Below are 13,809 nucleotides of genomic sequence, written 5' to 3'. Positions count from 1 at the left end.
AGACACGATTTTCGAAAAAAAAATTGGGTCTCTAGTGCAAACGCAATTTTTTTTAAATCGTGATTATTTTTTGGTTCTTCATTCACTTGACCTAGGGTTTCAATTGTGCGTGACGAGAATGTTTGAGCTTGTGCTAGGCTCTATTCGATTTTGCACAATATTTCTTCTGCTCGTTAGGGTTTTCTGCAAATCTCAAGAAAATTGTCTGCAATCATTTTTACAAGTTTTTGACAAAAAATGTCTACAATATTTGCCCTATTTTTTTCTGAAGTTATTTTCTACATATATATTTTTATTTTTTTTTTCAGAAAAATCAAAGGTATTTTTCTGTAGACGTTTGCCTCAAGATTTGTGCCTCAAAATCCATGCTAGGGTTTTGAGCTTGTTTTCTTGCCTTGGGATTTGTGTTGGCTATTTCTCTATTCTAATTTTAAATCAGAAGTTTTTGCCTCGTTTTTGTGCCTTCACAAGGTTGACCAATTTTGACCTCAATGTTTGTGATGGCGTCTTGGACCAACATTATGTTGGAGAGCAGTCAGAAATTCAACAACTACAACAACAACACTTGGAAACAACGAATGCTCACCATCTTCGAGTATCAGTACCTAGACGAAGTTGTGCTCTGTACTACACCTCGTCCTACCGCCACCAGAAAAGATCACAACAAGTATGATGAGCGCAATCGTCAAGCTATCATGCTCCTCAAACTGTTTGTCAATGACGATCAATTTCCACAAATCCCTTCCAAGAAGATAGCTACAAGAATCTGGACTCACTTGAAGGATCTCCATGAAACATCAAATAAGAGCCAGGCGTTCTTTCTCAAGAACATGCTCTTTTTGATCATGATGGATGAGAAGATGTCTCTCCAGGAGCATTTGACAAAAATCAAGGAAATTCGCAACCAGCTAGAGGCTATCAGTCAAAAAATGGAGGAAGAAGATATGGTGGTCATCACTTTGAAAAGTCTACCTCAGGCCTATGAGCATTTCATTGAAACGCTCAATATCACATCCACTAGTGTTGATCTCAAGTTTCTTGACCTTTGCAACAAACTTCTACAACAAGATAGATGGAAGTAGTAGTTCGGGACGAACACCAGTACTTCCTCTTCTAAGCAAGCTTTCACAGCAAAAGCCTCTAACAAGGACAAGGGAAAAGGCAAGTCCTTTTAGCAGAAAAGTTAGGGAAAGCCGCTGGAGAATCCTGAGAAGAACATTCAGTGCAACTATTGTCATAAGTATGGCCACATGAAGAGGATTGCAAGAAACGACTAGCATCTGAGCAATCCAAATAGGGAGGGTCTCAGCAAAAGGCCCACACTACTATGCAACCTAAACAAAAGGAGTATGCCTTCTATGTGTTCATGGTCAAACGCCCATCTAATTATGTGAAATCATCTACATGGTACATCAACTCTGGTGCCTCTCGACATTTCACACATCGTCAAGATTAATTTACATAGTACGTGCCTTTCACTAATACAGTAATCTTTGGAGGAGGCAAAGAGTATACTATTGTCGGCAAGGGCAACATGCAAATTAAATCTAGAGGGAGAAATTTAATATTTCTCAATGTATACTTTGTACCTGTTGTGACATTTTCACACATCGCCCCATTGCAAATGGGGACCCATGTTTTTGCTCGTTTTGCTCGTTTTTCTCCGTTTTTTAGGGTTTTGGTTTAGTTTGTCAGTTGTCTGGATTAGGGTCAAGCCTTAGGGTTTTTCATTTTGACGTTTTCAGGCCAGAATCCAGTTAGTCTTGAGAGCCTTTTTGAGCTTCCTTTCGTAGGATGCAATTTTGAATAAAGAGAATTCGCCAGAATGGTCTAGTTTCAATTGGAATTTTGAATGCAGAGTCTAAATTTGTCTAAGTGTTGATGATGAAATTGTGAATTTTGTCCAATTGAGTAATTTTGACCAAATTTTGAGTTTTTTGATAATTGATCCCGGGCATTGGAAATGGTTTATTTTTGCCTTGTGAAGTGATTAAATTCGTAAAATCTGGATATTTTGGCCTGTAGGAGCAAAATCGCTCCTGTCCCTCAGTGAAGGACCGGAGCTCGTTTTCAAAAATCTTACTGTCACTGCAGGATCAAGATGATTTTTCGAGTGGAAGTGATAAAGAAAGGCGTGATCTTTCCGTTGAATATAAATTGAAGAATTTCACGAACACGGAAATGCCCCAGGAGTCAAAATCGCTCTTGTCCCTCAATGGAGGACCGGAGCTTAAAATCAAACATTGCCTTGTCCTTGCAGGATTTGAACAACTTGACGATTTGAAGAGGTCAAAGGAAGTGCATTTCATCAATTGAATATAATTTGGAAACACAAACATGAAGAAAAGTGGACCAAAATGCAAAATCGCTCCTGTCCCTTAGTCAAGGACCAGGGCGAAGTTCAGTGTAGCTCCCGTCCCTCTCCCAGGGACCAGAGCGAAATTCCTCATGAGGCATGTTTTGGGCAAAGAACAAGCAAGTTTTAGGTTTGAGGCAAGCAAAGACAGTGTAACGGATTCATTGAAGACAAAATTGAAGATTGCAAGACACCGAATGAACTCCAAATTAGCCTGAGCGCTCCTGTCCCTTAGTCAGGGACCAGAGCGATTTTTGTCTTAGATGAACTTCTTGCCAAGTTTGAATGATTTCCAAGCCATGGATGAATGAAATGGGGCACAATAAGACCGTTGAAGATAATTTTTGAAGGTGGCAAAGTGTAGTTGAACTTAAAAGTACAAATTCGCTCCTGTCCCTCAACCAGGGACCAGGGCGATATCTTAGTTATGTGCCTTTCCTCCAATTTTAAAACTACTCCAAGTCAAGGTGAAAGGTGGCAAGGACGTATTGAAGCATCTCAACGAAGAACGAAGTATCAAAGACCACCCAGGATTGAAGAATTTTCACTATATGCTCTTGTTCGCTCCTGTCCCTCAGGTAGGGACCAGAGCGAAATTTTCATAAAGGCCTAGATTTTGAAGGTTTAACAAGTATCAAGTGTCCAAGGAGATCAAAGGGACCTCATTCTACATTATGAAAGTAATTACAAGTTGATGGAAGCAAGCATGAGCCCAGGACATTGAAGTTCGCTCCTGTCCCTCAGTCAGGGACCAGGGCGATATTCACCATATTTGCCAAATCATTCACAAATCATGCCAAGTCAGGGTTATACGAGGTTGCAAAGTATCAAAGGTGTCTTAAGAAAACGATATGCAAAGAGATCAAACGTCAAATGGTGATCAATTGAACCAAGGGACCCATATCGCTCCTGTCCCTCAGTCAGGGACCAGGGCGATTTGCACAAGATCATTCGTTTTCCTTCAAAATCAAGACAAGGCAAGGATACACAAGATCAAGGACATCGTTTGGGAGGCAATGAACAAACAACAAAGGTTGAAAGATGGCAAATTTTGACTAGAACATCAGGATCGCTCCTGTCCCTCACCAAGGGACCAGGGCGATAATTCTCCAAACATCAAATATGCCTCGTAGAAGCCAAGTGAAGTAAAGTGGAATGAAGGGACAACGTCATTCCTTGCCATATAATGCAGATTGGTGATCGAACAAGCAAGATTAAGGAGAAACACTAAGATCGTTCCTGTCCCTCACCAAGGGACCAGGGCGATATTAGCTAAATCACTCATTTTCCTTCGAAAATCATGTCAAAGCAAAGTTGCAAAAGGTTTAAAACGTCATTTGGAAGGCGACACAAAAGAAGTGAACGACAAAATGTTACCAATTTGAGCTAGATATGGAAGTTCGCTCCTATCCCTCACCAAGGGACCAGGGCGATATCCACCTTAGAAGGCATTCATCCACCAAATCAAGTTAGTCAAGTTCGAAATTCCCAGCAAAAATGCCAAATTTAATATGGAGATGGAAGTTTTAACGTCAAAAGCACAAGAATCAAGGCCAAATTGAGATTTCGCTCCTGTCCCTCAGTCAGGGACTAGAGCGTTAGGTTTGCATCTTTCCACCTTTTTTAAAATTCTTGGCGTTAAATCATTTTTTGAATTTATTTTAAATGCTAAAATCAACAAAATCAAAAAATTCAATTAAAATAGCATTTAAAATTAGCGCATGGGTCTTTATTAATTAATTTTTGCCTCTTAAAAATCGAGTTTATTTGAAATTATAGGCATTAAATTAATTAATTATAAATAAAAATGGGGCGCTTGATTTAAAATTTGTTTCATTTTACAAAGGTCGGCCTTTAAGTTTATTTCAAATTTGCCTTATTCACCAAAGTCGGCCTAAGGTAATGATGAGGGGTAAGCGTCTATAAAGGGGGAGGTGAAAATTTCATCATTTATCATCTTTTCATATGCGATTTGGAGTATACAAAGGAAGTGCGAAATTATCATTCAAGAGGAGGTGCGAATTGTGTTCAAGGTGCGAGTCTTATCAATAGGAAGGCACAAGTATTATCAAAGGAGTTCGAGTTTCGAGTTAGGCGAACTTGCCAAAGACCACGTCAAAGACATCCCTAAGGGTGGCGAATTGATAAAGAGGACGTTCATTATCCTTCAAGATCACGTCAAAGCCATCTAACATTAATTTTGCCTAGGCAAATTCCTTGTTTTGCATTTTAGAGTTAGCTCTCAAGAAAGGTATGGCGATTTGGATTTATTGTTTCGATTTTTGATTTTGAATCGTTTTTTTTAGGAAATGATAATTCAAGGACTTATCATGAAGTTTCCTAAAATTAATTTAATCTATGCTATTCATTGCAAAATCATGTTACTGATTTTGAAATGTTGTGTAGGCATCAAATGGAGATCTCATCAAGGAAAATCAAGCCGGATCAAGGACGGTCTTCGCCGGGATGATCAAGCCAGGACAGGGGCGACCTCTTTCAATCCAGCATTCCAAGGCGAGGTACATCATCATCCTGCACATCAAGGACACATGGAGTTAGAACAAGGGTTCGTTGAAGAAGCAAATAGTTCCAGATGAATTAATTAAAGCAAGCTTCTCAACAACATCAAGTTGAATATTTACCAAGTGTCAGACGAGGTGGCATCCTAGTCATCACGTCTCCAATTAGTGAGGTCCACCTCAGCATGTCCAGATTCAATGTACCTAACTCATGAAAGGTGGCACAAATTCCGATGTACCTACCCCGGCTATCCATTGGTCGATTTTTCTAGAGAGGACATGTGTCCAAGCAATACAATTTTATCATTGGTCAAGCATTAAATGTTATGTAATGGTTGTAACAAACCCTAATTAGGGTTTTTATTGTTGAATCTTGGCCACTGATCTCGAATTGATCTAAGCCATCGAATTGTATTGTGGGCACTATATAAGCCCTAACATTTCATTTTGTAAGGTTAAGGAGAGATAATATAGAAATAGTTGAAAGCAGTTAGTAGGTAGAGAGTAGTTAGAAATTGATAGAATAGCAATTAGAGTAGAATAGGAGGACAAGGCAAGAAATTGTTGCCATTGATTGTAAACAAACTCCATTTTCATCGAAGTAATGGTGAAGTATGTCGTTTCTTGCAATTTGCATGGTTTCTTGTTGAGTCTTCAATCCTAGATGGTAGATGATTAGATGAATGGAGGAAATGTGATTGATTGATGGTGGAATTCGTATATCCATACTACTAGCAGTTTGTTGATTGCAGACTTGCCTTGTGTAGTCAACTGGAATCGTTCAACTTAAGCTCAATTTCAATTTGTCGCTTCTTCATTGATATGCATCAACTTGATGGTGTCTATGCCTGCAGTGATGATTTGAACATCATAAAGCTTCCCTTAGAAGAACGCACTAGCCTTGTGGAGATGGTCCATTGATGTCAAAACAAGACCTAGTTAGAGTTTCATCAAAGATCAATCATTGTTCCTACATTCTTGGTATTAGGATTAGATACTCTCTTCGCCCTCATCTTTTTTCCATTTTTCAAATCTAAGCCAGTAAGAGCCTGTGTTCCAGCAAAGCAGATCAGAAGTTCAAACATTAGATGTAAGTCTCCTTGTGATTCCAGCAAATCACATCATACCACTGGAGCTTATCCACACGTAGAGACCCTACATACAGGAACCTTGAAGTCATCCCGATTGATCCTTTTCGCGACATCTTCAGCATTCGGAGGCTTTATTCAAGAGAGGATAAGGTACCCTTGGGTATTTTATTCTGTGTTAGGCAGTGTACAAAATACACGTCAACAGTACCTAGCATGGAGTTGAATCTGTTGTCAGTGAGTTAGATTATGCGTCACTCTCATATGCTAGATATTGTATTTAGTTCACACAAATGTAGTATTGTTGACAAGGAGACTCGCACTACAGTTGTTGTGGGTCTTGAGGATCACGATCTGTATAGACTTGTTGACACTGGTGATTCTGAGGAGCACGCCATGACAGCCAAAAGTACTTCCATCAGCAATATGGGCACTTGAATGTGCACTCTCTCTCAACTAGTTTGGGAGGGTCTGGTTGTTGGTTTACTTGAGATTCAGACTCAAAATCATGGATTTTGTAGAGCTTGTCAGACCGGAAAGCAGCATCAGACTCTATTTTCAAATGGTGATTCTTGGAGAGCCTCCAAGGTATTGCAATTAGTTCATGCATATGTCTGTGGACCAATGAACACTCCTTTAGTCATTGGATCTAGGTATTTTCTATTATTCGTTGATGATTTTAGTAGAAGAATGTGGATGTACTTTCTTAAAAACAAATTAGAGGTGTTTAGCATGTTTCAGAAGTTTAAGGTCTAGTAGAAAAAGAGTTCCGCTGTCAAATAGTCACTCTTAGGTCAGACAATGGGGGGAGGGAATTTTGCTCTTCTGATTTCTCCAACTTATGTGCAACACATGGGATTAAGCATCAGCTTACCACACCTTACACCCCTCAGCAAAACGGTGTTGTTGAGCCAAGAAACCGCACAATCACTGAGATGGCCCAGTCTCTGTTGGAGCATAGACATGTTCCAAAGAAATTTTGGGCTGAAGTAGTCTACACTACAGTCTACCTTTTGAATCAGTCTCCTACATGAACCGTTAAGAAGATGACTCCAGAAGAAGCATGGTCTGGACAGGAGCCTAAAATCAGCCACGTGAAAGTCTTTGGCTCCACTACTTATGTTTGGATTCTAGATGCCAAGCCCACAAAACCAGATTCCAAGAGCCAGAAACTCATGTTCATGGGCTACAGTGATAACCACAAAGCTTATCGACTGATTAATGTAGACACTGATCGTCTCATTTTCAATTGTGATGTTGTATTTGATGAAGAACGAGGGCCCTTTCAACTCTCTTCTCCCGTTTTGAGCCTTGAGGATCAGCCTCTGAAGGCTAAGGATTTGGGTGTTCGTCTTCCCTTAGGTCCACCTAATGGGAGGGATTCTACTGACTCTGACTCTGAAGTTGTAGAGTCACCCATGCATGACATTACACCACCCGACTTTCCTCAAGAAAGTCTGGATCAGCATCCAGATGAATTTGTTCCCCATACCCCAGGTCATGTTGACATTCTTGAATTGGATGTTAGTACTTCTACTCTCCCTAAGTGGTGAGCCAAGACCATTGGTGATCTTCATGATGATGAACTCATTGAGGGTAGATCAACTAGAAGCAAGAGCAAGCAAAAGGACACGGTGAACTTTGCTCTTATGGCCAACATTCGCAGCGTTTATGAGCCTTAGACATATTCTGAGGCTAAAGGAATACCTGAGTGAAAATAGGCTATGGAGGTTGAACACCATAGTCTTCTGAAGAACAACACTTGGATCCTCTCTAATCTTCCACCTGGGAAGAAACCCATTGGCTGCAAATGGGTGTATAAAATCAAGTATAAGGCTGATGGAACCCTTGATAAGTACAAGGCTCGCTTAGTAGCTAAAGGGTTCTTGCAGAAAGAGGGCATTGACTATAAGGAGACATTTACTCCCACAGCCAAAATGAGCACCTTTTGGCTTGTCCTTGCTATTTCAGCCCAGTTTGGATGGAAAGTCCATCAAATGGACGTCAAGAGTGCATTCCTCAATGGTGTGTTGCTAGAAGAAGTCTATATGACACAACCTCCAAATTTTAAGGTTGTTGATAAAGAACACCAGGTATGCAGACTGGTGAAAGCACTATATGGTCTCAAACAGGCTCCTCGGGCATGGTACATGAAAATTGATAAGTACCTAGTTGATCATGGTTTTCAGAGGAGTCCTTCTGATTCTAATTTGTATGTCAAACAATCTACTGATGATATTTTTTTTCTCGTTGTCTATGTTGATGACCTGATCATTACTGGGAGCTCAACGCATTTGATTGAAGAAATCAAACAAAATTTGTGTCACTCCTTTTACATGACAAATTTGGGACTTCTGCATTATTGTCTCGGTGTAGAGGTCTGGCAGACAGATAGTAGTATGTTTTTATCTCAGTCGAAGTATGCTAGAAGTTTGTCGGATAAGTTCTAAATGGATCTCTGCAAACCTGCATCTACACCTATGAGGAAAGCGCTGAAACTATCAGCTAAATCAGATTCACTTATGGTGAATGAATTAGCGTTCAGGCAACTAGTGGGCAGCCTCATATATCTCACTACCACTAGACCTGACCTCAGTTATGTTGTGAGCTACATCTCTCGCTTCATGACAGCCCCTAAAGCTGAACATTGGGTTGCAGCGAAGCATGTGCTGCAAAATGTGAAGGGCACTCCTAACTTTGGCATTTTGTACAGCAGAAGCAAAGATCTTGGGCTCATTGGTTTTATAGACTCGAATTGGGCAAGTTTTGTTGATGATAGGGAGTCCACCTTTAGGTATGTTTTCAATTTGGGTATTAGAATAATATTTGCACATTTAATTATTTAATGGTCAATAATTTATTTTTAGTTTCTTTACGTTAGTTTAGATAGTTTCTAAATTTGCCTCAGTTTACGATTGATTCTTATGGAAACATCATCTTTGTAATTGGCTATATGTAACCTTTGTACTTCATTAATTAGACCATCCAATTACCACAACAAAGTAGGAGTCCATAAGAATGAAAGTAAATGAAATAAAAGTTGCACTAAATGAGAGTATGAAGATGCTCTAGAAAATAAACAAGTTGCTCCTTTGTGAGGCTCTCTAAAACTATATTCTATGTGCATCTCCTGACTCTCCTTCGTACATAATGAGTATGCATCTTAAAGAATTTGAGACCTAATGCCATCTTCTTCTTACTCTTCTTCATCCATATCTGCATTCTCAATGGCTTATAACCATCTTGTGAGGCTCTATTAAGGTACACAGCATTTACTCTAGCTATGAGCACATTGAGACCAGGTGCATGCAATCTAATTGCCTAATTTGAGTAAGGATCTATGAACATATGAAATCCAATAATTAACGAGCAGATCAGCAAGAAGAGAAGGATAGAAACTGAAAATTTCTAAGGCAATTAAAGAGCCTTGTAAACTTGATAGAAAACCAAGGTGGCCAAGGCATTAGCCCCCCTGTAATAGTTGTTGGCCCTTAGTGATCCTAAAGGCATTCACATAAAGATAACACTAAAAAGACATGCTCCTCATTATCCATTTCGGATGAGATCACAATACATTTGACAATTGCAGCCCATCAAAAGCAGTGCAGATACAATAAGGGAGGTGAAGTCCACTTCCAAACCAAATGTCTATTGATCATATTAAACAATGAACAACTATTAAGTTATAACACAATTTTCTTTTTTTTCCAGGGATTATACTGTGTTACAATTTGTTCTCAATTGTATCGCTCTTTTTACATTGTTGTTCTTACAACTAATTCTAAACCTTTTGTTTGCTCTTCTTCTCCCCTCTTGTACCCCATTCTTGATCAAAATCTCTCTTGATTGTGAGGCCATCTCTCATTCTAATTTTCAACCTCCAGCATAGCTAACCTAATCCATTCTAACAAATTGTAGTCAACATTTGTTATTAGCTAGGTTGTCAGGGGACTGGTGTTGGTACTGGTATGGGAGACTGATACAGTACCGGTACACCTATTTTTGAAAATAGGAGACAGGGGCACTTGGAGACACCATTTTTTTTTAATATAATTTAATAATTTCTAGAAAATATCATGACATTGAACTTCAAAACAAGAACACTGGCTAAAATGGTGCTATAACTTTCATAAAGAGGTTTAATAATATTCTCTAGCATGCTTGTCATGCTAAGCAAGCTCATTATTAGCTATACATACATATTTGAAATTTTAGGTCATATGAAATTGCACTTTTTATTATTAGTGTGCAACATTGATCAATGATTATTTTATATCTACATGAATCAATCCTCATGAAATAAAGCAATTGAACCTTAGACGTATTACACAGATTGTGATTATCTATTTGTATAATTTAATTGACTTAAGCTGCAACTTCTATTATTATATTTGTATGTAGATTACCCCCTTTTATTTTATTTTATTTAATTATTCCTATTTTCTAAATATTATTTTAACTTGTACTAAATTCTAATACAACTAATCCCATCAAATATGTTTTATAAGCATATACAAAAAAAACCATGACCATATGAAGCCCTAAAAGTTATTAGCTCCAGGGAAAAACTAAAAATACCGCTTCGGCTGTGACTTATCAAAAAAAAGTGAATAACAAAAATAAATCCTTTGGCTTTTTAGCGGTAGCAAGGGTGAGAAGGTGAGGCGGCACCCAAGATCATTCAGTCGAGTTTGCAAGGGAATTAGAGTATGCTCAAATCACAAGTCGACTTGCAAGATTTTAACTACCTGCATCAGCTCCTGCTCTAGCATCGGCTCTTGCTCCCTCATTGGCAATTGCGGTGCATTTTGATTTTTCATGGCTTTGTTTGCATTTTAAGTTTAGGTTTTTGATTTTTCGGTCAAGAGACAGTGGGAGATGGTGGGAAGCTATGGCAAGACATCCCCTGCAAACAAAGACGTTTCCAGCCACGTCTCCGGTACCGAAGACGCATCCCGGTTCCTCAGACAGGTCTCAGGGGGTCAGAGGCACGTCTCCTAGCTACCATTGTTATTAGGCAACTCATGTGTGGCATTGATCTTTTGCAATTAAAGGTTGCTCCCTCAAAGTGGCATGTAAACAAGTTAGTTGCTTTCTCTGGACTCTGCACATAAATTGCAGCATTTTGTGTTGTGAAGCTTGCATTTGCTATTGCATCTGGATTATGTTCCTTTATTCCAAGTTCATGTTTAATACAAAACAAGGCAAGATGTGAGTTTTTAAGTAAAACATATTTAAACCCTTCTAACTCTCAATGCATTGATAACTAACAAATTTGAATCCCCAACACCACTCCACGCAGATTAGAAAACCATTTTAGGATTTCGGAATGTTTCCCTTTCTCAAAAGCTTATATAAGTTGCTGGAGAGGGGACTAAAAACTTTCAGAAGCATTTTCAAGAGATCCATTTAAGGTTCCATGAGTTTATAGCTCCACTCCAGGAATTTTCAGTGTTTAAACTCAAATTTGTAGAAGTTTTACAAAGTGTCTGATACCATTTATATGCGTTTCAGGAAATCTCAGCCAATTCTAATAACATTTCCCTGTTAACTTAAGAATCCTACCCAAAGTTTCTACACTTTTTCCAAACTAACCAATTAAGAGTGCAATAAAAAAGCTAGAAGTGAATAATAATTTACGTGAGTAGATAAGCCAATTGGTATCCAAAACATCTAAATTTGAGATAAAAAAGTGCAGGCATTCCAATTTTAAAGTAGTAATGACTACTACCGATGATAACATTATGCAAGTGAAATATTTTAATTCCAGAAAATGAGAACAGCGAACATTTGTTGTTTGAAGGAAAGTTCATCATATTTCGTGACAATGGAGGATTAACCTACCAAGGTTGGGGTCCCATCGAAAGGTTTTCCTAATATATTTCAGTGAGTGTTGTTGAGTTTTTAGGATTATTTTTAAGTGGATGGTCCCATGAGTTTTGCAATGCAGTTTAAGCTCTGAAATTTATGGAGGTTGGTGGTCTCAAGAATTTTATTATTTAGCATATTTTTTGTATTAAGTATCATAGAATCACAAAGCTCATTTTTTGCTCAGCTCCTTTCAAGCACCAAACTAGAAACAACAATTGGAAGACCAAGGGTCACAACTTAGAAATCCACTTTTTGAAACAATGAGACAAATACAACCAATGGAAGACCAAGAGTCACAACTTAGAATTCTACACAAAGGTGTCCCTCATGGGAGTTGAAATTGGGTCTCCACATTGAGAACTCAATGCCTTAACCAACTAAGCTCAACCCCTTGGACTATTTAGCATATTCAATTCAACAGAGTAATAAATGTAAATAATTAAAAAAATTAATTGATAAAAGTTGAAAAAGTTGAGATGATTGACAAATGGTAGAAAAAAAGTATAAACTGATGGGGCAATTTTCAGCCCCCCACCTTTTCCACCCACTCAAATCTGCAGTCCTAAAAAAATCAGGGCTGCTATTTTTCAGAAAAATATTCCAATTAATTCTGTAGCAAATAGTTTTTTGCTTCATGGGACCTCCTGCTCCTAAAAAAATAAATTGCGAAGCCTCCCATGGGTCCTCAGCCTAATTGTAAGCAAGCAACTGCTAACTACAATTGGCAAATCTGTTTCCTCTAGAAGTCAAAACACCTCAAATAGACACCAAAACCAAATACCTTTGGAAGACCCAACGGCCTGAATTCCTTGAAACTCGGGATTACCTTAATCCTGTCATCTATAACTATAGGAATGTGAACAAATGAAAGTTACGTTACCTAGAACTAAGCTGCTATGATGGATACCTCAAAATTAATGGCATTAATAACTACACAGGTGATTCCAGAAAAGCCACATGAAATCACTTTAATTGAAATCTCTAGGGGACGGATCACTAAACAGTTGCTTCACTTCCCACATGGAAATACCACTAAATCTCAGCTTAAGGGTCATAAGTACTACATATTTAAGCTCAGCTTAGGGTTAGATGTTACAGCTCTTTAACTACTGTAAATCTCGCTAAAACATGATTCGTAAAACATAAGCTGATCTCAGAGAGTAGTGCAGTAGCCTTCGAATCAATTCGTCAAAACATAAACAAAAGTAAAAGGGATGATCTCAACAAGTAATTTAGAGCTTTAAATGCAGAAAAAGGCAGAGGACTTACTTAGAACAGGCGGTGACATGAACTTTGTTGATCCGATTGCGATGGCAGCGGGGGGCATTTGTGCAGAACAAGTGCGGCTGTTTTACAGAATTTGGGAGTGTTCCTGGAAAACTAATGTTCATGGCTTCCGGAGGCTTGATAAAATCTCTCTCTACTTCTTTCAAATAGCTAAATTATCCTGCTTGAATTTCAAATAGATTTAAGAGAATAAATTTTCATTTGGTTTTAGATATAAATAAATAAAAAAAGAGGGAATGTAAAGGAAAGTAGCAAACACGCGTGACCCACCTGAAATGTTTGAAAATTTACTCCCTGCATTTTCCTTTGTCACGGGATTGGATGGGTAACAGGTGACTACTGAAGATGATTTTCTTTTCGTCTTGAGAATAACTGTGTGGAACGTTCATTTGGAATTCAATTAAACAAACTACCTAGTTACTTGGAATATGATCTTCCCGTACAAATATAAAAACGAATTACTAGCTTTTTCATATTGAATATTATATATTTTCACTCTAATATCATTAATTTTATTTGAAGAATTACAAAATTAATTTCATTAAATATCACTAATTATAAAGAAACATTTTACCCCCAATCCCAATCTCATAAACAAATTATGCCCATAAGTTAAGAACATGCTTTGTAAAAAATTGTGAAATGGATCCTTTAAGTTAAGAATCTACTTTATAATTTGATAAAACTA

The 13,809-nt window shown here is 38.2% G+C and overlaps 1 protein-coding gene across 2 annotated transcripts in view; it reads right to left on the bottom strand.

Moving 5' to 3' along the window:
- Positions 1-13,545, bottom strand: part of LOC131040517 (probable starch synthase 4, chloroplastic/amyloplastic) — a 224,678-nt gene extending 211,133 nt beyond the window's left edge. For both annotated transcript variants that reach the window (XM_057973461.2, XM_057973462.2), the window contains exons 1-2: positions 13,392-13,545; positions 13,104-13,281 (exon numbers count right to left, since the gene is read on the bottom strand). In XM_057973461.2, the coding sequence (XP_057829444.1) occupies positions 13,104-13,225 (122 nt within the window). In that variant the 5' untranslated portion in view covers positions 13,226-13,281; positions 13,392-13,545. The remainder of the gene's footprint in view (positions 1-13,103; positions 13,282-13,391) is intronic.
- Positions 13,546-13,809: the final 264 nt, after the last annotated feature.

This window comes from Cryptomeria japonica, chromosome 6 (genome assembly GCF_030272615.1).
Source record: "Cryptomeria japonica chromosome 6, Sugi_1.0, whole genome shotgun sequence".
Taxonomy (NCBI): Eukaryota; Viridiplantae; Streptophyta; class Pinopsida; order Cupressales; family Cupressaceae; genus Cryptomeria; species Cryptomeria japonica.
The sequence above is the reverse complement of the archived record's forward strand: the minus strand, read 5'-3'. Positions and strand labels throughout refer to the sequence as shown.